Below are 21,624 nucleotides of genomic sequence, written 5' to 3' on the forward strand. Positions count from 1 at the left end.
GTTTTGGAACCGTGCAGAGGATGAGAATCAGGTCTCTGAGAGTGGGCTAGAGAGGAAGCTCAGAGGCTATCTGGAGAACGGAGTGCACGTGTGTGTGTGCATGTGTGTGAATCAGTATGTGCGGATGTTGTGTATTCCCAGCTGTGTGCATGACTGTTTTGCTTGTGGGTTGATGTAGGAGATGGTGCAGCCCTGTTGTGTCAGAACCTGGCTGGGAGACCTCACATCCCCACATTGGCACCCATGTTCTCATAGGTTAGTGTCTGCCTAAGATGGGATGCTGTGTCTTTAGAAATGGCCATAGTTTAGTGTCTGCCTAAGATGGGATGCTGTGTCTTTAGAAATGCCTTTTTGTGTAGTGTACACCCTGAGAACCCATACTTGGTGGCTGTGCTTGCTCTGACTCAATATTTAGAAATCAGTCTAAGTTGTACCTCCTCTAGGTAACGTGATGTCCATTCACCCAGACACACACGTCCTCTGTGCTCCCTTAGTGCCCGGGACCCGCCTTTAGCTTAGTTGCCTATTGTAGACCTTAAGGACTCAGGCTCTGGAGTCAAACTGATAGGAAGTGGAATTCTGGTTCACTGCTGTGTGATCCAGGTAAAGCTCTTAACCTCTCTGAGTCTCATCTTCCTCTATCCACCTCCCCTTTTACCCCAGTGACAGAGCCAATGACTACCTCTTCCTCTTCTTTACTTGGAAACTGAACTCCAAGCTCCTGGCTGGGACCCTTCTTATTCCTCTTTGTGCTCCCAGGGCTGAAGGACTAACTACAATGTTACTGACTTAACCTCCATTGGCACTGGGCATTGCCCTGTAAAAGGACATCAGAGTGTGGGGTCTGACATGGGGCGCCCAACCAAGCCACAGGCAGGAGCACATCACATTGTTGAATTTGCCTGTTTGGTTCTCAGAATCTCAAAATAGTTTTAGATAAAAGCGGAAATGAATCTCTGCCATGCATTGTCGACAGGGGTGAGAACTGGTCCTTGGGAGGTGGCAAGAAATCTTAAATATCACAACGGTTTGCAGAGCTGCAAAAGCTTAGCCCTACCTGATGAAATCTTACTTCTTAGTGTTTCTATCCTTTTGTTATGGAGAAATTTAACAAAAATTAGTTTACCCCTGAAGTGGTGGCAGCTTCCCACTGTTGTTCATCCCGGAAGGCCTCCGTCTCTCTCTGGTTCCCTATCCCTGCCCACAGGACTATAAATAGTCCATTCACGCACTGCTTTTAAAATCCTGGCAGTCCATGCCTGTAATCTCACCACTTTGGGAGGCCAAGGTGGGAGGATAACTTGAGCCCAGGAGTTCCAGACCGGCTTGAGAAACATAGCAAGGCTCTATCTCCACAAAAAAATTAAAAAGTTAGCCAGGTATGCTGGCATGCACTTGTCCCAGTTGCTCAGGAGGCTGAGGTGGGAGGATAGCCTGAGTCCAGGGGGTGGAGGCTGCAGTAAGTCATGATCACACCATTGCACTTCAGCCTGGGTGACAGAGTGAGACCCTGTCTCTAAAACAAACAAACAAACCTGCAAACAAACAAACCAAACCCTCCTGACCGTAGCTCCTGATTCCCTGATGCCTGCTGGAGCTGGATGGAATTCCACATTTCTATAATGGTTTGGAGTTCACAGGGTAGTTTCAGATAGTTCATCTTTTAAGTCCTTTCCCTGAAAGCCTGTGCGGTACTGGCATGGCATCTGGGTCTTTGTTTCTGGACAGGGACTAGCACCAAGGCTGGGGTTAGTTCTCACCTTCTGAATACATTCATTTTAGAGACATTGATGTGTCCTGAGCAACGGCTACTATTTAGTTTTAAGTCTAGATTTGTGAGACTTTCCATCTGATTTTCACTAAACAATTTTTCAAAAATTATGACTATATACCAGTTTAGTGTCGTTATGTCTCTTAACTTATAGCTGTAGTTATTTTAATGTGTATATGTTTATTTCTTCTATCCAACACTTTCTGCTTGGTCAGGAGGGTTAGAACGTCATTTGTCATTCTGCTTTGCACACAATTCCCTAACCTCTGAGGGGGAAAGGAGTCATCTGATTTGACTCCCCCTAAAGGTCTGGGATACTTAAGGTAATTGGGGCGAGGCCAAGGCCATGGATAGGGATTTTTCTTTCATTTAGTATTTCTTCATTCACTTGTTTATTCATTCAACAAGTAAGAATGTGCCTGTAGCTGCCTAAGCACCCCATGCCAGGCAGGGAGACCTTGCTGTCTGCTGGCTGAGCTCCCTCTCGGGGCAGTGCAGGCTGGTGCACAGAGCCCTCCCCACTTGGGGTAGTGCCGGCCCCCCTGGCATGAGATTCAGAGGCAGACCTAGCTAGGCTTGAGTCTGGACTCCACCTTGCCACTTTTGGGATCATGGATTCAACCTTGCAGGCATGAGAGAATTGAAAGGGATCACGTATGAACAATGGAATTTGACACACAAATTGTGTCCTACTTTTTTCCCTCTCCTGCCTCCTGTAAATCCAGTAAGCAATCATTATTCATTCCCAGGTCTGTCTCTTTTGTGGGCTCCTCCAGCACCGGAGGAGTTAAAGGACTGAGCCCTTCCACTTGTAGGACAGGACCAGGATGCTTCATGGTTCCTTCTTTTCAGACGTCGCAGGTGCAGGCCTGGCATTGAGACAATGTCGCGCAAGTGCGTGGCTTTGACTCTTTATGTTATCTGATGCTCCTCCCATCTTCCTGCCCCAGACTCTTCTCCTGGGTCTGCTGGACACAGCCTTTACCCGCTCTGGATCTCACCAGGCTCCCATTGGGGCACACCTGCTGTGTGCAATCCTAAGAGCCTGGCTGGGATGATCAACGTTGTCTGCAGGAGGGTTTTGTCCTGGGGTCAGTCGGGGCCAGCAGCCAATGCAGTTGAGAACGCCAGCCCCCTTCCTCCTATAGAATGTCTAAGTGGTCATTCTCACCCGGTTTCTGTCCCTCTCCTCTTCCTCTGTGGGGATAGGGGATAGAGACACTGTCTTGTTCATACTTTTATCTCCAGCTCCCAGCCCAGGGCTGGCACTGTGGCATAACACACAAACACACACACATACACACACACACACACACAAAATTGCAATATATATATTTGATTTTTGTCCCTAGTTTTTGGCCCAGATTTCTTAAAAGCCTTGGGATTTCTGGAATAACAAGAGTGGCTTTTGTAATTTATAATGAAGCCCTGATGTGGTGACTCAGGTGGGCCATTAGATGGTTTCAAGGCAGCAGTGGCCATGTTTGGAGGGCTGGAACCTTCAGCTCCATCTTCCAGCCTCCAAGGAAGGCAGAGGGGCTGCAGGCTGAGTTCAATCACCAATGGCCAATAATGGAATCAATCATGCCTACATAATGGAGCCTCCATAAAAACCTCTAAATGACAGGGTTGGGGAGTTTCCCAGTTGGTAAACACACTGAAGTGCTAGGAGGCTGGTGTATCCAGAGAGGGCATGAAAGCTCTATGCCCCCTGACACACCCCCATACCTTCTCTATGCCTCTCTTCCACTTGGCTGTTTCTGAGCTGTAGCCTCTGTAATAAAGCAGTAATTTTAAGTAGGGCACTTTCCTGAGTTCTGGGAGTCATGCTAGCAAATTATCAAACCTGAGGGTAGCCTTGGGAATCCCTGAATCTATAGTCATCGGGGCAGAAGTGCCGGCTCCCTGGGACTCTATTTTTGGCTGGTGTCTGAAGTGAGGAAAGTCCCGTGGGACTGAACTCTTTAACTTGTAGGCTCTGTGCTCGCTCTGGGCAGGCAGTGTCAGAATTGAGTTCAATTGTTGGACACCCAGTTGTTGGTGGAGACAAATTGGAGAGGTGGTGTGGAAAAATGACATGTATTTGGTGTCAGAATACACACACACATTTGGTGTGAGCTGTGGTGGTAGAAAACACCACACACCACAGTAGGAGGAACTCAGTGAGTATGTTTTGAAAGAATTCATGAAAAATACAAGCATTTATTGACTGCTGACCCCTAGTCAGGCTGTGTGTTTGGATACAGGGGATAGAAACAAGGTTCTTGTCTTTGAAGCAGTCCCTGATGTTAGGGGGACTGACCAACAATGGCCATTGTAATAGGGGTGGGGGGAACCACCAGGAGTTAATCCAGGGGGCTGTGGGAGCCCAGAGGGTCTGTCTGTTTCTAAGAAAGCCTCAAGATGCAGTATGAGCTGACTTTTTGAAGATGAGAAGCCACACCTCAAATAGATGAATAAGAGTGGTTGTTGCAAGTGGGCAAATAGCACATGTAAAGGCTGGGACCATGAAGTGTGTGTGGGGGGCGGGGGGCAGCTGCCTGTGGCTCCAGATGGCTGCAGCGCAGGGAGAATGTGGGATAGAGAGGGAGGGCAGGCAGGGCAGGCAGAGCCGACCACGTAGGTCCCCTCAAATGCTAGTACGCTCCTGCAGTCTTTCCAGTTGAAATCAATGTGATAAACAGAGGGGTCCTTTTTCCAAGCAAGGTATGCACTGAGAAAGGCATTTCCACCAGGACCGCTCCGTCCTCTGAGGTGCTCGGACCTTAATTCGCACCTTGATAATGGCAATGGCCTTACCGCTCCATCTTGTTTGCATCTGTCCACCCCACTGAAACACAAACTCCCCACAGAGGACTTAACTTGGTGCCAGGCACAGAGTCAGGGCATCATATTATTTTTAAAACTGGAATTGACACATTTTGGCAATGATCTTTTCTCAAAAGGTGAAGCTCTTTTCTTTTGCCTCATTTGTTAGACTTCCCTGCCACTGCCTTGGAGTTATGCACACAAATAAAATATGCAGCAGGAAACTGCCTCTCTTGTTTTCTTTCTTTTCTTTCACTTAATTTCAACTCCTTGCCAAGTCTTCTTACATCGACCTGTTCCTCACAGAAGCTGCCTCAGGCGGCCTCCTGGCCCCCTTCTGGGAGATCCATCCCTCTTCTTTAATCATGGGAGAGCAGGCCAGTGAGTCTCTCCGCCATTCAGCTCTGAGCGTCTTCCTGCCACATTTTCCCGGGGTGGCTCCTCTGGGGACTCGCTCTTCCCTGTCCACTTAGGAAGATGCAAGATGATCTCACAGTCTAAGTGGCAGCTTTCCTTAGACAGGTAAGTTCCCTGAGGCTTTAAACTGTACACTATCAATGTGAGTTTAAATGAAGCTTCTAAACCCCGGTCAATCTTGTGGCTAAAGTCATTGCTAGTCAGCGAGGCGCAGATGCTGGGTCAACACAGGGGGTTGAAGGTGGACTGGGGAAGCGGAGGGCAGGGGCTGACAGGTGATCTGTGATTGGGAGGCACAGGCCGCCTTCCCTCCAGGAAGTCTCATAGACACTGATGGGGAGCCCAGCATTTAAAGCCCTGGAAATGCAGCATGTTCTACAGTCAAAAGAAAGCCACAGTTGCAAACAATTGGAACAGAATCAGGATCATTGCGAAAAGGCTTGGGGGAAACAAAAAAAGAAAAAAAAAAAAAAAAACAGAGAAGGCTAAGCTTTGTGGTTTTGGTTAGCAAGGAACTTCAGGCAGATTTGTGGATGAGTCCAATCTGGCTTATTTGTGTGAATGGGTGGGGAAGAAGGTCAACTTTTCACCAGATACAATGCTGACATTTACTGTTTCTTTTGGGAAAACAGCTGTTATGGAAAAAAGAAAACTCGAGAAGCACTAAATCACACCGAGAAACGCACAGCTTTCTTGCCCTCATGACCTGCGCTTATCATAGTGGCAACGCCCATGGGACCCTTCGCAGGGGTGGCACTGTCCCGGATAACTGTCCTGGGCTGACGGCTCCAGGCCCCTGGCGGGTGTCTCTGCCTCCAGTTTCTTCTCGCTGCAGGTCTGCCCTGTGGCATTCATGCACACAGATTCCCCAACAGACCTCTAGGGAGTTCCACAAAACTGCAAATCCCTAGTGCAACATCTAAGACGCTCTGAGATCTGCCTCTAGCTTATCTCCGGACTCCTCCTCTGTGTCTCACCCTGCACTCTGGGCAGCGGTTCTTGATGGGCACACAGCTATCATCGGATGAGGCCTGAATATCCGTGTTTGCTCTGTTTTTTTTTTTTTTCCCCTAAGTCACCAGGTGATGGTAATATATTCAGCCGGGGTTTAAAAACTGCTCTAGCCCAGTGGTTCTTGAACTTGGCTGCACCTTGGAATCATGCAGCGCTAGAAAATGCCAAGCTTGAGCCCTATCCCTCCAAGATTATGGGCTGGTTGCCCTTCAGTGCAGCCTGAAAACCAGGGCTTTAAAAGCCCTGGTGACTGAGCAATGTTTGAGCACCACTGCTCTGGCCCTGGTGGTTTATTTAAGGTTCCTTTGACATGAACTTCTTTCTATGCTCTGGCAGTGGCTGCTCTCACTGCCTGGAAATTCCTCCTTCCCTACCTCACAAGCTAGCCCACTCTCCCAGTTCCAAATTTCAGAGCTAAGGAACTATAGCAGGGGTTGACAAATGTTTAAAATAGTTAGAAAGAAAATATATGAAGCTTGTCAGGCCACATGTGGTCTCTGGCATGCATTCTTTCTTTCCCCCTTTTAAAATGCAAAAGCCATTCTTGGCTGGTGGGTCATACAAAATGGGCCAGGACCAAATCTGACCTGTGGACGTAGAATTGCCTGTTTTGTGAGGTGGTGAGTTCCCTGTCAATAGATGTAATCAAGCCATGGCTGAAGGAATTCCTGGCAGGGAAACCATGACTAGGACTTAAGTTCTGATAAATGACTGACCTAGAAAATCTTTACGGTCTTTCCAAACTTGGGATGACTTAATTCTAATTCGTCTTAGGCCCTGGAAGGTTTCCTCGTCTGCCAGCTGACCTCCCTCCAGCTCTGAAGTCATTTCCATGTCGTGTTCTGCCTCAGTTAATTGTGAACATCTGCATATGTCAGCACAGACTTCATTTCAACACCAAGTGCTAAGATTTAGGGGTCTTCGAATTTAGGAGACAAAGACCGAAGATTGTTCTTGACCTCTGCATTGAGTTCATACCTGAAGCAGGAATGGCTGCAACCACAAAAATCAACATGCTTTTAATTCATCCTCAGCCAAGCTGCTTTGCCAACTAGAAAGAAACGAAAAGACCAAGAAGCCCCCCTTCTCAGTCTGACCTTGGCCTCTGCTGGAGGTCCCTGCTGGACATGGACACAGAGCCAGGGAATGGTAGGATCCTCAGTCGCATTGCATCCTTGTCATTGTACAGATGGGGAAACTGAGGCTAACAAAGAGAAGTCTCTCCTACTGACCCATGGCTAGGAAACAGCAGGGCTAGAAATGAGTCCTGGGTAAACGGAGACTGGGATACTCCAGTTGCACACTCACGCAGGTACCATGTAAGCTGTTGGTGGGGGCCTGGGCCTGGCAGTCAGGCCACTCCACCTACTCACTCATGCAAGTCACCTTCCATCTCTGTCTTCTTTGGAACTGTCCTCAGCCTTAAGTGAGCTTACACAGGTCAAGTTCTTAGCCAAGTATAACACAAAATCAATGATTAATATGTCTTAGACATGGCCATGATTATTGCCACATCTTTCACCCTAGACCGTAACTGCTTAGGCACAGACTGTGTGACTTGGTTGTCTTTGATTCATCACAAACCAGTGTCGCCTCTGGCTCCAAGCCCTCCCGCGTGTGAACTGCTCTTGCTGTGCGGTGGGATATTATCTCCCACTCATCTTCAGGTCAGCCCGTTTTCACCTTCTGTGGGGTAGACTGCAGACAGTCGGCTACATTTCAATCGGGCCAAAAGGAAGGCAGCAGACACACATCCCCAGTCAGGCTTTGCTTCCTCTGGGCTCTAGGTACCCCATCTGTATGAGGAGAGCTCCCCAGCTTGGTGATGCCATGAGCCCCTGGGGGGGGCAGTGAGGAGGGAGGGGCGCCTTACCTGGCCCACTGCAGAAAGAGGCAATGATGGCCAGAATGTCCACGATACTCAGGTAGGGGACCCAGGGGGCACGGTCCTGGGAGAGAACAGGGAGTGGTCAGGTGAGGAGGTGATGGTGTGTCCAGAGGACCCGAGTTCCCACACCAGCTCCTCCTCCACCCATCTGTGCGACCTTGGACAGGTCACTGGATGTCCCCAAGCCCCAGCTTCAGCATCTATAACATGGGAACAATGACAACCCTTCAGTCATTCCATCTGCTTATTTTATAGCCATGATGAAATCAGATGAAGCCTGTGATGAGTTTGACATAGTCCTGGCATACAGGAAGTGGTAAATAAATCAATAACTCACATTGATTGAGTGTTTAGTTGGCAGCAGGCAATATGAGCAATTTTCACAGCTTTATCACATTTATAAAAGTTCATCATTTTCAGCAAACTGACACAAGAACAGAAAACCAAACACTGCATGTCTCGCTCATAAGTAGGAGCTGAACAATGAGGATACACGGACACAGGGAGGGGAACATCACACACCGGGGCCTGTTGGGGGGTCAGGGACTGGGACAGGGATAGCATTAGGAGAAATACCTAATGTAGATGATGGGTTGATGGGTGTAGCAAACCACCATGGCACATGTATACCTGTGTAACAAACCTGCATGTTCTGCACATGTACCCCAGAACTTAAAGTGTGTGTGTATGTATGTATATATATACACATATATATATATTTCCTCATATACATTTTAAAGACGTCTATATTTTGTTTTTAAAAAGTTACCTTAGTTCTGGTATTATTATATAAAGAACCGTATTTGTACCCCTGCCGTCTTGCAAAGTGTGAGATGAGTTAATTCATTTCACGGAATGTGTCTGGAGAAGCTGTCACTCATCTGGGGGTTGGGCGGCTTGGTGCTGGTTGCAAAAGGATGTTTTGGGATTGCTCCTGCTCTAGCAGACTGGACGGCTGAGCATAGAACACAGTGCCACTGGTTCTGAGTGTGTGGGGGTGCCAGGGCTGCCCCAGGAGAGGCCACCTGACTTGAAGGGAAGGTAAGAGCCTGCACTCACCTCTGTAGGTTGAGCCAGAGTCAGCCCAGTGGGAAAGGAAAGGAAAGAGGTTCCAGGAGGGGGTTCAGCATACACAAGGGCACAGAAGCCTGAGAGGGCACAGTGCAGGGGTGAACTGCAAATAGTCTGGAGTAGAGGACGACGGGTACAGAGGGCAGAGGAATGGGGAACTCCTTACTTCCCCTTGTTCTGTGTCCAAATCCATTAGCTCTAAGGGTTGAGAGGAGCTTCGTGGACTTTCGTAAGCTGTATGAGAATCTGTACCAAGTCACTCACTCACTCATTCAACTGATTGATCTCAGCTGCCCCTGAGTGCCATGCACTGGGATGGGAGGTGGAAATGCAGATATGGTTCAGGCATGGCCCTACACAACTCACTCACTGTCTATTGGGAGAGAGATGCATCAACAGTGAAAGTCAATGGTCCGTGATAAGTGATCTCACAGGGTTCCCCCTTGGGGCTTATGGGAACTCAGGAGAGGGCACCTCACCCAGACTTGGAAGCAAGGGGAGGCTTCCTGCAGGAAGAGGTGTCCAGGAGTGTCCAAGGCTTCCTGAGTCCAGAAAGCAAGGAGAAGCTAGCCAAGCACAGAAGAGCCCTAGGAGAGGAAACTGCCAGGCCCCTTGAGGAGCTGCCGGGGGCAGGGTGTGGGGCACTGGGGGAGACAAAGGTGGCCAAGCCAGGAACAGCTCTGCGACCTTGTGAAGTGAGGCTTAGATGGGGTTCGTGGGCTTCAGGCCTTCCTTTTAAACTTCTGACACAAGTTTCAGAAAGACAATGGCCCAGAACATCACCCAACTAGCTTCCTGAGAACTTCAGAGGACTGTAAAGATGCCCGGGCTCGGGACAGCTTGGGCCTGGCTGTCAGGAAGGAACTGCACCTGCTAGTAAATTGTCCTTGAAGGCAATGCTTCCACCTCCTGCCAGTCAGCGTGCTCGCCAGCCCCACCTCTTCGAAGGGCACCCATCAGACACCACCATGCTAACAGTGCCTTTTTCTAGAAACATTTGGGCCACTAAGACATTTGACAGGTGATCAAAATGTGCACCTATCAATTTCCAGATGCATTTTTGAAAAATGCAAAGATTGATCAATTGCTGCAACCTTGCTTCATGCTTCCCGTGGCACCAAGATGAGTTGGAGACACTGAGGCAGTGTTCAATTAATGCAGGCTGCCCTGAGCCATGCAGGGTACAGAAGCCCAACATCTGGGGATCTAATCCCAGCTTGCCACCTTCTGGTGGTGCAACCTTGGGAAGCTTTTTTATTTATATTTATCCCTCAGTTTCTTTATCTCCATAAAAGAAAAAAATACCGATGTTGTAAGGATGAAGTCCTTCGTCACCCCTCCACCTACATGGACGTCCACTGAGTGCTTGTTCCAAGTGCTTTCCGTGCATTTTCTCATTTCATCCCACAACAGCCCTGGACGAAGGGACAACTGACTGTTCCATTTTAGAGATGAGGCCTGGAGAGGAGCTGACTTGCTAAAGTTTCATTACCAGTAAGGAAAAGCCGAGATCCACACAGGCTGTCTGGCTCCAGAGCCACTGTCTATAAAATTGTGACCACTGGGGAAGTGGCTGATATGCAGCACCTGGCATTCATGCTGGGCGGTGACAGCTGGAAGCGGCATCTTAGGGTTGTCTAGTGCAAGCTCTTCTATTCCGGAGATGGGTGAACTGAGGCTCAGAGAGGGAAAGTGTCTTGCCCAAGATCACACAACTCGTCAGCGGAAGTGACAGGACCAGAAGTCAGGTCTCTCATGTTCCAGTCCAAGGACCCCTCACCAAACCCTCTTCACTGAGACCCTGAGCAGCTCCAGAGATGAGCTGCCCCCAGGGAGAGCTTTATCACAAGCACTGCTGGTAGAAGTATGAACCCACAAATCAAAGGCCCCAAAATGATGAAGCCAGAAGCCAGCTCCATGCTTATCTTCCTCAAATGTGACAAGCACATCATCTCACCTTCAGGGTCAGCATGATGGTGAGGGTCCCAAAGAAGAGTGCCATTAGCCCAAAGTCACCAATGAGGAGGGGTCTCCGTCCCAGGTGCTCAATGACCAAGCCCTAGTCCAGGGTAAAAGAGAGAGAGAGCTATTATTCCATTTGTAACCACAATGTGGCACTGGGAACTGGCAATGGCATCATGATTAAAAACCGGCTTTGATCCTGAGACAGCTGGGTCACCTTCTTCACAGCCACAGCCCTGAAGCAATGCCCTTTATGAGAAAGGAAAAAGTGAGGGAGAGAAAGTCACAATTCTTGAGCACCTACAGTGTTAATACGAGCACGTTCCTCCTAATCTTCCTTGCTGGGGTGGACTCCTCCAATCAGGAGTTTGGGAGGAGGAACTGGATGGATGTGGTCAGCACAGGCCTTCTCTCCCTTCAGAGCCAGCCTGCATGGAAGGCGATTCCTCTGTGTTTCCATGTGGTGGGTTTCGTAGGGGTAGGCACCCACAGCGGGCGCAGGGGTGGGAGTAGACAGAGAAGCCCATGTCGTTTGCCAGTCTGCCTGTGTCTGGGGGAGTCAATTTCATTGTGGGATGTGAGGTGGGGAGTCTCTGAGGAAGTCCCTAAAGCTATGTCCTCCAAGTCCGCTTCCCTCAGCCTAGGACTGTCACTGACCTCCATCTGGCTGGCTCCTGTGCCCCCTGCGCCCCCTGTCCACTTGGTCAGAAACAGCTCCTCAACTGCCAATGACTGGAAGAGTAATCGTAGCTGAATGCCAGAGACAGAAAAACCTGGGTTTATATTCTGGCTTTACTACTTTCCAGATGTATGAACTCTGGCATGTGACTTCACTTCCCAAGGCCCCAGGGCCTTTATCTGTGACAAAAGAATCGAAATATCCTTCGACAGGAGTGTCTGCAGTGGAAGTGAGGGTTAAAAAAGAGACTGCATGCAATACACACATTAGGTACTCATATTATGTGAGGTATCCTCCTCTCATGCCCCATTTCACAAAAAGAGAACACTGAGGGTCAGAGAGGTGAGACAACAGCAGACACCACAGAGCGAGCAGGTGAGAGAGGGCCAGAAATTGAGCCCAGGGTATTTGAATAAAAATTCATGGATTTTCTCAATGAGGCAATCAGGTGAGGCTTCCTGGAGGAGGCAGTAGCAGGCAGAGATGTGGAGAGCTTGTCAGGCAGAGGGATTAGTGGGAGCAAAGGTTTTGAGGCTGGCAGGTCCTCATCACGACAGTCATTTATCTTGGGCAAGGGGAAGCAGTGACACTGCTGAGGGCCGTGAAGCCAGAGCACACATGCCTCCTGCCTGCCAGCTTCAGGTGACGGCGCGAAGGTCACAGCACTGAGATGAATAGTTGCAATCCTGCCCCAAAGCCTCAGGGTTTCTCCACAATGGAGTCCAGCTGCAGGGACCCCAGCGCCCTCTACCTCTTCCTCTTTCCTCATACCCTGCTCCTTAGAGGGAAGCAGGTGAAAAGCCATCTAGACAATGGACGGTTGTTCTGCTTGGCAGAGCCGGCCAGCACTGAGCGGTGAGTGACAGCTGCCTGTGTGAAGGGCATAGCCCTGTGGGTCAGCTGAGCACCTCGGCCATGTGTTGCTGCCTGGGGCCACGGACCTTTTGGTCCCCTAGGCACGAACGTTGAAGGGACCGGAGGGTGCTGACCCAGAAAGGCAGAGGCCTGGGAGGAAAACGTGCCTGGCTGATGACTACATGTCTCAAAAAGGCATTTCTAGTCAGGACAGGTTACACCAGCTTTGCACCCAGGACAGGTTACACAGCTCGTCCAAGTCTCAGTTTCCCCACCTGGAAAATGAGAATGCTAATACCGTCTTTGCAGGGTAACTGTGAGATAAAGGGAAAGAACTCACAGTGCCTGAAATAGACTCATGAACAAAAGAGGTTGCCAATAAATGGCAGAAAATATATCATTCATTTTAACTAAGGAGTGCCCTGGGGGTCCGGTCCCAACTCTTACCTGTAGCCGGCTGTGTGGCCTTGAACAAGTTAATTAACCCTTTCATGCCTTAATTTCTCATCTTTTCTGATGATAATGGATAGATATTAACAGCTAGTCTGGATGTTAACAGCTAATGATCATTTACTGAGCACCTACTATGTGCCAAGCACTGTATTAAGCACTTTGCATCCAGCAGCTTATTTAATCCTGACACCCTTGAGTATGTTCTATTATTTGCTCCATGTTACAGGTAGAAAAACAGAGGCACAGAGGCTTTGAAAACTGGTCCAGGGTCACGTGGCTGGTAAGTGGCAAAGCTGGGATGATCTACTAAATCTTTTCTGGTTGTTGATACACTAAATTTTCTTGACATTAAACTAGAAATAGACAATGCCACCACTTGGTGACAGCCCAGTGTCCCATCTGGATGTCCAGCTCCTGGACCCAAACAAGAGCACTGATGGCTTTTCTGGTCCTCTGCATTCCTGGCTCTCTGATTCTCTTTCCTCACTTGAAGGCCAGGCGCCTTCATCTTTGCTTCCCCAGAGCCTAGAAGGATATCTGACAGGTGTGGACTAGGTATTTCCAAGGGAGTGAAGGTCTGTCTTTGTAAGGCAGGCAGAATGATTCTCATTTGCAGAGGAGGACAGTGAGGTTCGAGAACGCTGAGGGACAGTAACTTCACTTGGTGGGAAGTGGGGAGGGAAGTCAGGCCCAGCGAGAGTCATGGGGAGAAGCAAAGACCAGCAGCTTCTGAGAAAGAGAGAGCGGGGGAGGGATTGAGGGAAGAGGGAGAGAGGCCTGCATTTAAAGCATCCCTTCCTCCTAGGACCTCATGAGCCGGGTCTCATCAAAGGGGAGACACTGATGGGGCTGTCGTGCCAGGGCCAATGCAACATGAGCAAGGGAGCTGGGTCCCACTGCCAGGTAGGACTCCTGCAACGGTGATGGGAGAAAGAGCCTAGAAATATCAGGTGCTTAGAGAGATTATGAAATTGTGGGCCCAGAGAGATTACGCTGATCTCTGTGTAACTCACACCAATTTCAGTGTAACAATGGAACACACATTAATCTCAGTGCAACACATGTCAGTCTCGGCATGGCATGCTCAGTGATCTGGGCCCAGGATTAGAGGCCAAGAGTGACTATGGTATTTATCAAAAGTCACCTGGGGCTAATTATTCAGAGAGAAGGAAGAGGGATAGATGCTGTTTTAAACCAAGGGGCAGCTGCAAATGTCCACACCCTTGGACTCAGTCACTCACCTTCTAGGCATTGATCCTAAGGAAATAGATGTTTGGTCCAAGACTCATGGACAAGGACCTTCGTTGGTGTGTTATTTATACTACTGAGGAAATAGAAATAATCTAGAAATCCACCAACAATTAGTTAAATAAATACTGGAATATTTAGATGATAAATATGTAGAAATTAACATAATTTAAAGAATTGTAAAATGGTATAGGAAAATTCTCAGGGTACAATCTTAGGCGAAAAGAGGAGGACATAAATCTGTATATACTAAAACATGTAGTTATATAATATAAATTACATATGCAGAAATAGTTTATAATGGCTAACTCTGGTTGGGGGAATATGTGATTATTATTTTATTTGTCTGTCAGTTTTCCTGATTTTCTATGGAGATTTTTGACTTAAAAACACCAAAAAATAGATTTAGTTGAAGTGTGTGGATGCAAATCTCTGTCCATCCCCTGTATTATGTCTTTATTCTTTCCTAATCACCAAAGATTTCCAATACTCATACTGGCAATTTTTCATAACTGTGTAAAATATGATTTTGGTACAATCTTTAGATGTCACAGCTTTTCTTGTGGCTAACAGGACAGAGCCCAAAGTTAAGCTGTTGCTGAAAATGAAGGCTGTTCATAACTGGTATATGCAGGAACTTTGTCTCCTAAGCTTCTTAGGGGAGTTGGATTAGAGTATCCAGTGACCTGGTGCTGAAATGACAACAGAATGTGCCATGAAAGAGCATCGCAGTTGCTGGGAGATATTATTACACTGGGACCAGCATGTGTTACATTGTCATACTGAGATCAGCACATGTTACATTGTTATAATGAGATTAATATGTGTTATATTGTTACACTAAGATCAGCATGTGTGACACTGTTACACTGAAATTAACATACATGGTTACTGACTTCAGTATTTTAAAGTTTTTAAAAAAGAGTTTCAAGTGCATCACCCACAATTTCAGAGTCAGAAAGTGTGCTTACAAAAGTCAGTTGAGAACCATTTTCTTACACCATGATGCTGACGTTCAGATGCTTTGGAAGGGGTGGGCTGAGGGACATGTGGCTCTTTGTTTTGTTTCCCTAAAGTCTCTTGCGGAACCAGTAACTTGAACCAATGAAAAGCTGAACACATTCTCCCTGATTTGGAAATGATCTTTAAAGATGGTCCAGGAACATACCAGGGAGACAGCTTTGAAAGAGAAAGAAGGGATAAAAACAACCCTCCTATCCGAGAATCAGTCTCCCGGCTCTGTTCTTCCTCCCTCCCTCCTTTAAGTCCAGTTAAAGTGCACCCTGTCAGAAGGGATTAGAGCGAACATGATATTTCCACTTGACATTAAAATCATGAGTGAAGACATTAACTCAGACGAACAGCATACTGAAGGTTACTGATGTCAGCTGGGGATGAGTGTCAGAATCCTAATGCTCCCAGGAAACCCCTCTGGGGGCTTCAGAACCATGGGGTCACCCATCAACTCAGCCCCCATTCACCCAGCACCCAGTGCCCTTCCCCACAGGTCTGGGACCTATGGTGAAATAATAATGGGAAACTTTTGTTCTGGTTAGGATTTTAAGAAGCAACTTTATAAAGGTGTAGTTTTCATTCAGTATAATGTACCCATTTGAATTGCACAGTCTGGTATGTTTTAACAAATTTATATACCTTGTAACCACAACTACAATTAAGATATTGAATGTTTCCATCACTTCCCAAAATTATCTTGTGTCCCTTCCCCCAACCCCAGGCAACCTCCGATCTGCTTTCCAGCACAAGGATTCGATTTATCATTTCTAGCATTTCATATTGTTTATTGCAGTGTTTTCGAGATTCATTCTTCTTGTTGTACATATTTTTTTTTTTTTTTTTTTTTTTTTGAGACAGAGTCTCGCTCTATCACCCAGGCTGGAGTGTAGTGGCGCAATCTCGGCTCACTGCAAGCTCCGCCTCCCGGGTTCACGCCATTCTCCTGCCTCAGCCTCCCGAGTAGCTGGGACTACAGGTGTCCGCCACCACGCCTGGCTAATTTTTTGTATTTTTTTTTAGTAGAGACGGGGTTTCACCATGTTAGCCAGGATGGTCTTGATCTCCTGACCTCGTGATCCGCCTGCCTCGGCCTCCCAAAGTGCTGGGATTACAGGTGTGAGCCACTGCACCCGGCCTCTTGTTGTACATATCAACAGTTCTTTTGTATTGCTGATCAGTATTCCATTGCATGGGTATACCAAAATTTGTTTCTCCATTCACCTGTTGACCCAATAGCTGTTTCTAATTTTTAGCTCTGAGAAATAAAGCCATTTTGAGTATTGATTGGTATATGAGTCTCCACGTAGACATGTGTGTTGATTTCTCTTGGGTAAATACCTATGAGTGGAATGACTGGGTTGGATGGGTAAAACCTTCATAAGGAACTGCTGAAATGTTCTCTGAAGGGGTTGTGCCATTTTACGTTCCCACCAGTGGTGGGAACATCCTTGGCAACACATGGTATTATATCAACCATTTAAATTTTTGTCACCCTTTTGGTGAACAATGGTATCTCACTGTGGGTTTTAGTTTTAATTTGCCTGATGACTAACAATGTTGAGCATCTTTTCCTGTCCTTTTTGATGTTTTCGATATCTTCTTGGGTAAAGCATGTGTTCAGATATTTTGCTCATTTTCAAGTGGGTAGTTGGTCTTATTATTTTTAAGAGTTCTTTATGTATTCTGAATTCACGTCCCCTCTCAAATGTGTTTTATAGGTATGTTCTCCACGTCTGTGACTTACCTTTTTATCTCCTTAACAATACCTTTTAAATAGTCAGTTTTTAATTTTGATGAAATCCAGCGTACCATTTGAAAAATGGTTTGTGATTCTGTATCTTTCCTATCCCAATGTTGCAAAACTTTATTCTTTGCTTCTAGAAGTTTTAGAGTTTAGCTTTTATGTTTAGATACACGATCCATTTTGAGTTAATTTTTTGTATGGTGTAGTAAGAGTTGCCATTCACATTTTTCCATGTGGATATCTACTTTTTATGGCACTATTTGTTGAAAAGACTATCCTTTCCTCATTGAATTACTTTAGCAACTTCTTGTTTTCCGGACTCCATTCTGTTCCATTGATCTGTGGGGCTGCCCTTATGCCAATCTCATGCCGTCTTTATCCCCATGTTTGAACATTGTTACACCCCTTACTATGTACCAGGAATGGTTCCGGGTGCTTCACATATATTAATAGCTTAATTCTGATAACATTTTCTTGGGGTAGGTGCTATTGTTATCCACTATTATATCCAGAACTTGAGGCTCAGAGGGGTTTAGTAACCTGACTAAGGTTGCACAGCGAGTCAGAATTCAAGTCTAGGTACTCTGGCTTCAGAGTCTTGCTCTTAACCCTTGTGCTCTACTTCCTCTCCTCAGTGTTTCTGAGGCAAATACACAGTCACATTTGTCAAAAGAATAGGCACATGCTCCCAAAGTTTTTCTCCCTTCATTTGTGTGAGCTGCCTGAGGTCACTGAGAGCCTCCAACAGCATTGGCACTGGGGCACAGAGAAGACAGAACCAGGAGTCTCTTTCCTTGGGGAGCTTTATGGGCTGAATTGCATCCTCTCCAAAAAGGAAATATTGGAATCCTAATCTCCTATTCCTAAGAACGTGACCTTATTTGGGAATAGGGTCTTTATTTTTAGGTGATTAACTTAAAATGATATCATTTGGATGGGCCTCAATCCACAATGACTGGTGTCCTTGTTAAAAGGGAAAGTGTGGACATGGAGACAGACACGCACACATGCCTGTAATCCCAGCACTTTGGGAAGCCAAGATGGGTGGATTGCTTGAGGTCAGGAGTTCAAGACCAGCCTGGCCAACATGATGAAACACCATCTCTACTAAAAAGAATACAAAAATTAGCCAGGTGTGGTGGTGCATGCCTGTAATCCCAGCTACACGGGAGGCTGAGGCAGGAGGGAGGTTGAATCGCTGGAACTGGGACGCAAAGGTTGCAGAGAGCCAAGATTGTGCCACTGCATTCCAGCCTGGGTAACAGAGTGAGACATTCCATCTCAAACAAACAAACTAACAAACAAAAAAGACATAGACAGAATGCCATGTGAAGATGAGGCAGGGGTCGGGATGATGCTTCTGCCAACCAAGAAGCACCCAAGATCACCCTGCAAGTTCCCAGAAGCTGGGAGAGAGGCACTGGACGTTCTCCCTCACAGCCCTCTGGAGAAAGGTGCCCTGCACATGCTTTGCTCTCGGCTTCTGGCCTTGAGAACTGTGATACAATAAACTCCTGTTGTTTAAGCCTCGTAGTTTGTGGTACATTGTTTTGGCAGCCTGGGCAAACCCATACAAGGAGCTAACACCTGATGGAGGGCAGGGCTTGTAATGTTGCCTGCTAAATGGTTGAATGTATGTAACAAAAGAAGGAAGGTACTCCCCAAATATGTGCAACTATTATATGTCAATAAACAACATTTAAAAAAGGAAGAGCTGGAGGGAAGGAAAACATTGCCTAAAATTTCATTTATTTCAAATTTATTTCAACTAAAGCTTCCAAATCTGATTTAATGTGCTTTCATATTATTTTACATACATTACTTGATACACACTTTATTTATTGCTCATTGTCTATATTGTATTCAACGTGTATCTCTCTCTATATAAACTGCACGCGGTACTCCATGCACGGCAGGAGTTCCTGACTTTCTCAGGGACCACAGCGTCCTGCATGAGTTCCTTCCTGTGCAAGCTTGAGCCTTTTGGTCACAGAAGATGCCCCATTCTGTGTCCAACTCCAGGCCGGGGCCTTTTAAAATTCTGCTGATTACCTAATCCCCGACCTTGCTTGGTTTGATGCTTCCGGGTCTGTGGGCCATGTGGACTGACTGTCGCAGGGCCCGAGAAGCCTACCAGGAGGAAGCTCTGTGGGTGGGGGCTCTGCGTCCCTCAGGACGTCCTGTCTGACTGCTTCCTGCAGGGATCCCAACCAAAGGCAAGCTGCCTCTTTAGTCAGTTGGTGTGATTTCCTCAATAGGCTTTACTTGAGTCCTACACCATTGAGCAAACCATTAATGGTATTGAATGCATGACAACTACCACAGCCATGTCTTTAAACATGACACACGACACACACACACACACACACACACACACTCTCTCTCTCTCCCTCCCTCCCACCCCCCACCCCGCACTTTCTCTCTTTCAAATTTACATTTTAAAGCAACTCTATGAGGTTTCTCCTGATAACTCAGCCAAAGCCGTGGAGACAACTGAGACTCTTTCAGAGAGAAATGCAAATGCTAGGGCAAGATGTGGCCCAGATGAGGGCCACCCCCCAGGCATCCCTAATAGCTGTTTCCTATTCATGACGCTGGGATGGAGGAGCTCCTGAGGAACCCTTGACACACGAGCAATTGGTGACTCTCTAGTCAGAAGTTGGATTATTGTCTAAGTTTTAGCTACAAAAGGATGGGAGAAAGGAGCGGAGAATGGTGTGGTTAGCACTGACGCAGCTCCCTCAGCAGAGAAAAGAAGGCCAAGATATATTACACGAAAAGAAATTTCACATTCCAGTATTACTTTTAGCTGCTAGTAATCCTGTTTTAAACAAGCAAAGGCTAATCTTTACTTTCACACATCTCTCTGAAAAGAAGCCAAGACCTTGGAAAGCCGTGGTTATTGCAAGCTAGTGAAATTTTCAAATTTATGTTCAGAGGACAGAGTTCCAGAAATAATTTTCTGCTTGGGACAGGCTCTCTCTAAATTAAACACAGAATATAATTCAATGAAACAAACTTTTTGGAGAATTTCTGCTTAAAAGATGAATATGCATAAAAGATATCTGTATCTCTGTCTTGGCCAAAGGTGTGAGAAATGAGAGTTGCATTTTAAATAATTATCATTCCAAGGTGGCCCATGATCTCTAAGTATAACAAATTAAAGTATCTTGAGATGTTTCAACCAAAGTGCAAAACAGACTTGGGTTGGGGCCAAGTGGGATGGAAGGAAAGGCCGGCAGCAGAGAGGCTTTCTGAGTTCTCCAGTCCTGTGGACTCTCTTCCTCTCGGGTCACTTTACAACCTTGGCTTGAGGCCGTAGCTTCTGCGGTTTCTAAGTGAAGCACTCCCCCTCATCCTCTTACCCTCCTCAAAAAAGGTAAAATGTAGTTCTAAACAGGTTTGTGAGGATACGTTCAAATTGTTCTTGGAAATTTGGGCAAGTGGAAAAAAAATTAGTTCTTCAAGGAGCAGAGAAAGAGACACTGGATGTCCAGATGACTTAGGAATCAGGGCTTCCACGCCAGGAGCATAGTCAGCAGAGGGCAGTGGGCAGTGGGAACAGCCACCACTTAGCACTGACACAAGGGGATGGTGAGTGCTGTCTCCACCCCATACCCCGTGAGCCATATCCTCACTTTCCTTTGGTGAGTGAAGCTGGTGGGGCCAGTCCAGATACAGGGGAGCCAAAGGATGTTATCAGAGGGATGGGGAAGAAATCAGGAAAATTTTGGTGGGAAGTAAAGACTCAGGAATATATCCCAAGAGTCAGAGGGTGAGCTGCAGGAACGGACTTGTATGTATGTCCTTGGCCAAACTCAAAAATAGAGCTACTTACTTAAAAGGTATTATTCAGAGCTTGGGGTGGGTGGGAGTGGGGACTGCAGGGGAATAGGCTTCCAGGGCAAAACCCCACCTTTTCTGCTTGGAGATGATGAGCCACTGACTCTGTTTCTTCCCTTCCTCATCCCCACCCAGTCCGCACCCCACGAGGATGACCTGTCATAACCAGAAGTGTATTCGTTCATTCTCATGCTGCTATAAAGAACTGCCAAAGACTGGGTAGTTTACAGAGGAAAGAGGTTTAATTAACAACGTTCCACAGGGCTGGGGAGGCCTCAGGAAACTTACAATCATGGTGGAAGGGAAGCAAACTCCTCCTTCTTCACATGGTGGCAGGAAGGAGAAGAACGAGTGCCCAGTGAAGGGGGAAGTCCCTTATAAAACCATCAGATCTTGTGAGAACTCACTCACTATCATGAGAACAGCATGAGGGTCACTGCTCCCATGATTCAATTACCTCCCACTGGGTCCCTCCCATGACACATGGGGATTGTGGGAACTAAAATTAAAGGTGAGATTTGGGTGGGGACACAGAGCCAGACCATATCAAGGAGAGTCCACACTCCTCTGCCTGCTTCCTGCTCAGGCAATGATAACACTAAGGCTTTTGATCTAAGCTCTGAACATGAAAAGTCATTTAGCCTGAGTTTTCACTTCTCAGATCCGGCGGTGCCACCCAGCCCAGACTGAGCTCAGGCCCCCAGGGGGTTTGGGTTGGGAGCCAAGAGGAAAATCTAGCTCTGCTTCCGCTTGCCACAGCCCTCATTTCTCCTAAGGTCCTGGAACATTTGTTAAATAAACTGGGGACTTGATCTAATATTTTAGTGGATGAAGGGTGTAGCTTCTTCTAGTCTGTG

At 47.0% G+C, this 21,624-nt stretch overlaps 1 protein-coding gene across 1 annotated transcript in view; it reads right to left on the reverse strand.

The window, feature by feature from the left end:
* SLC2A9 (solute carrier family 2 member 9) overlaps positions 1 to 21,624 on the reverse strand; it is a 197,713-nt gene that overhangs the window by 43,702 nt on the left and 132,387 nt on the right. Inside the window, 2 exon segments of the mRNA XM_065544614.2 lie at positions 7,884 to 7,959; positions 10,927 to 11,028. Coding sequence (XP_065400686.1) covers positions 7,884 to 7,959; positions 10,927 to 11,028 — 178 coding nt within the window.

The sequence above is a fragment of the Macaca fascicularis genome, chromosome 5 (genome assembly GCF_037993035.2).
Source record: "Macaca fascicularis isolate 582-1 chromosome 5, T2T-MFA8v1.1".
In the NCBI taxonomy this organism is placed as follows: Eukaryota; Metazoa; Chordata; class Mammalia; order Primates; family Cercopithecidae; genus Macaca; species Macaca fascicularis.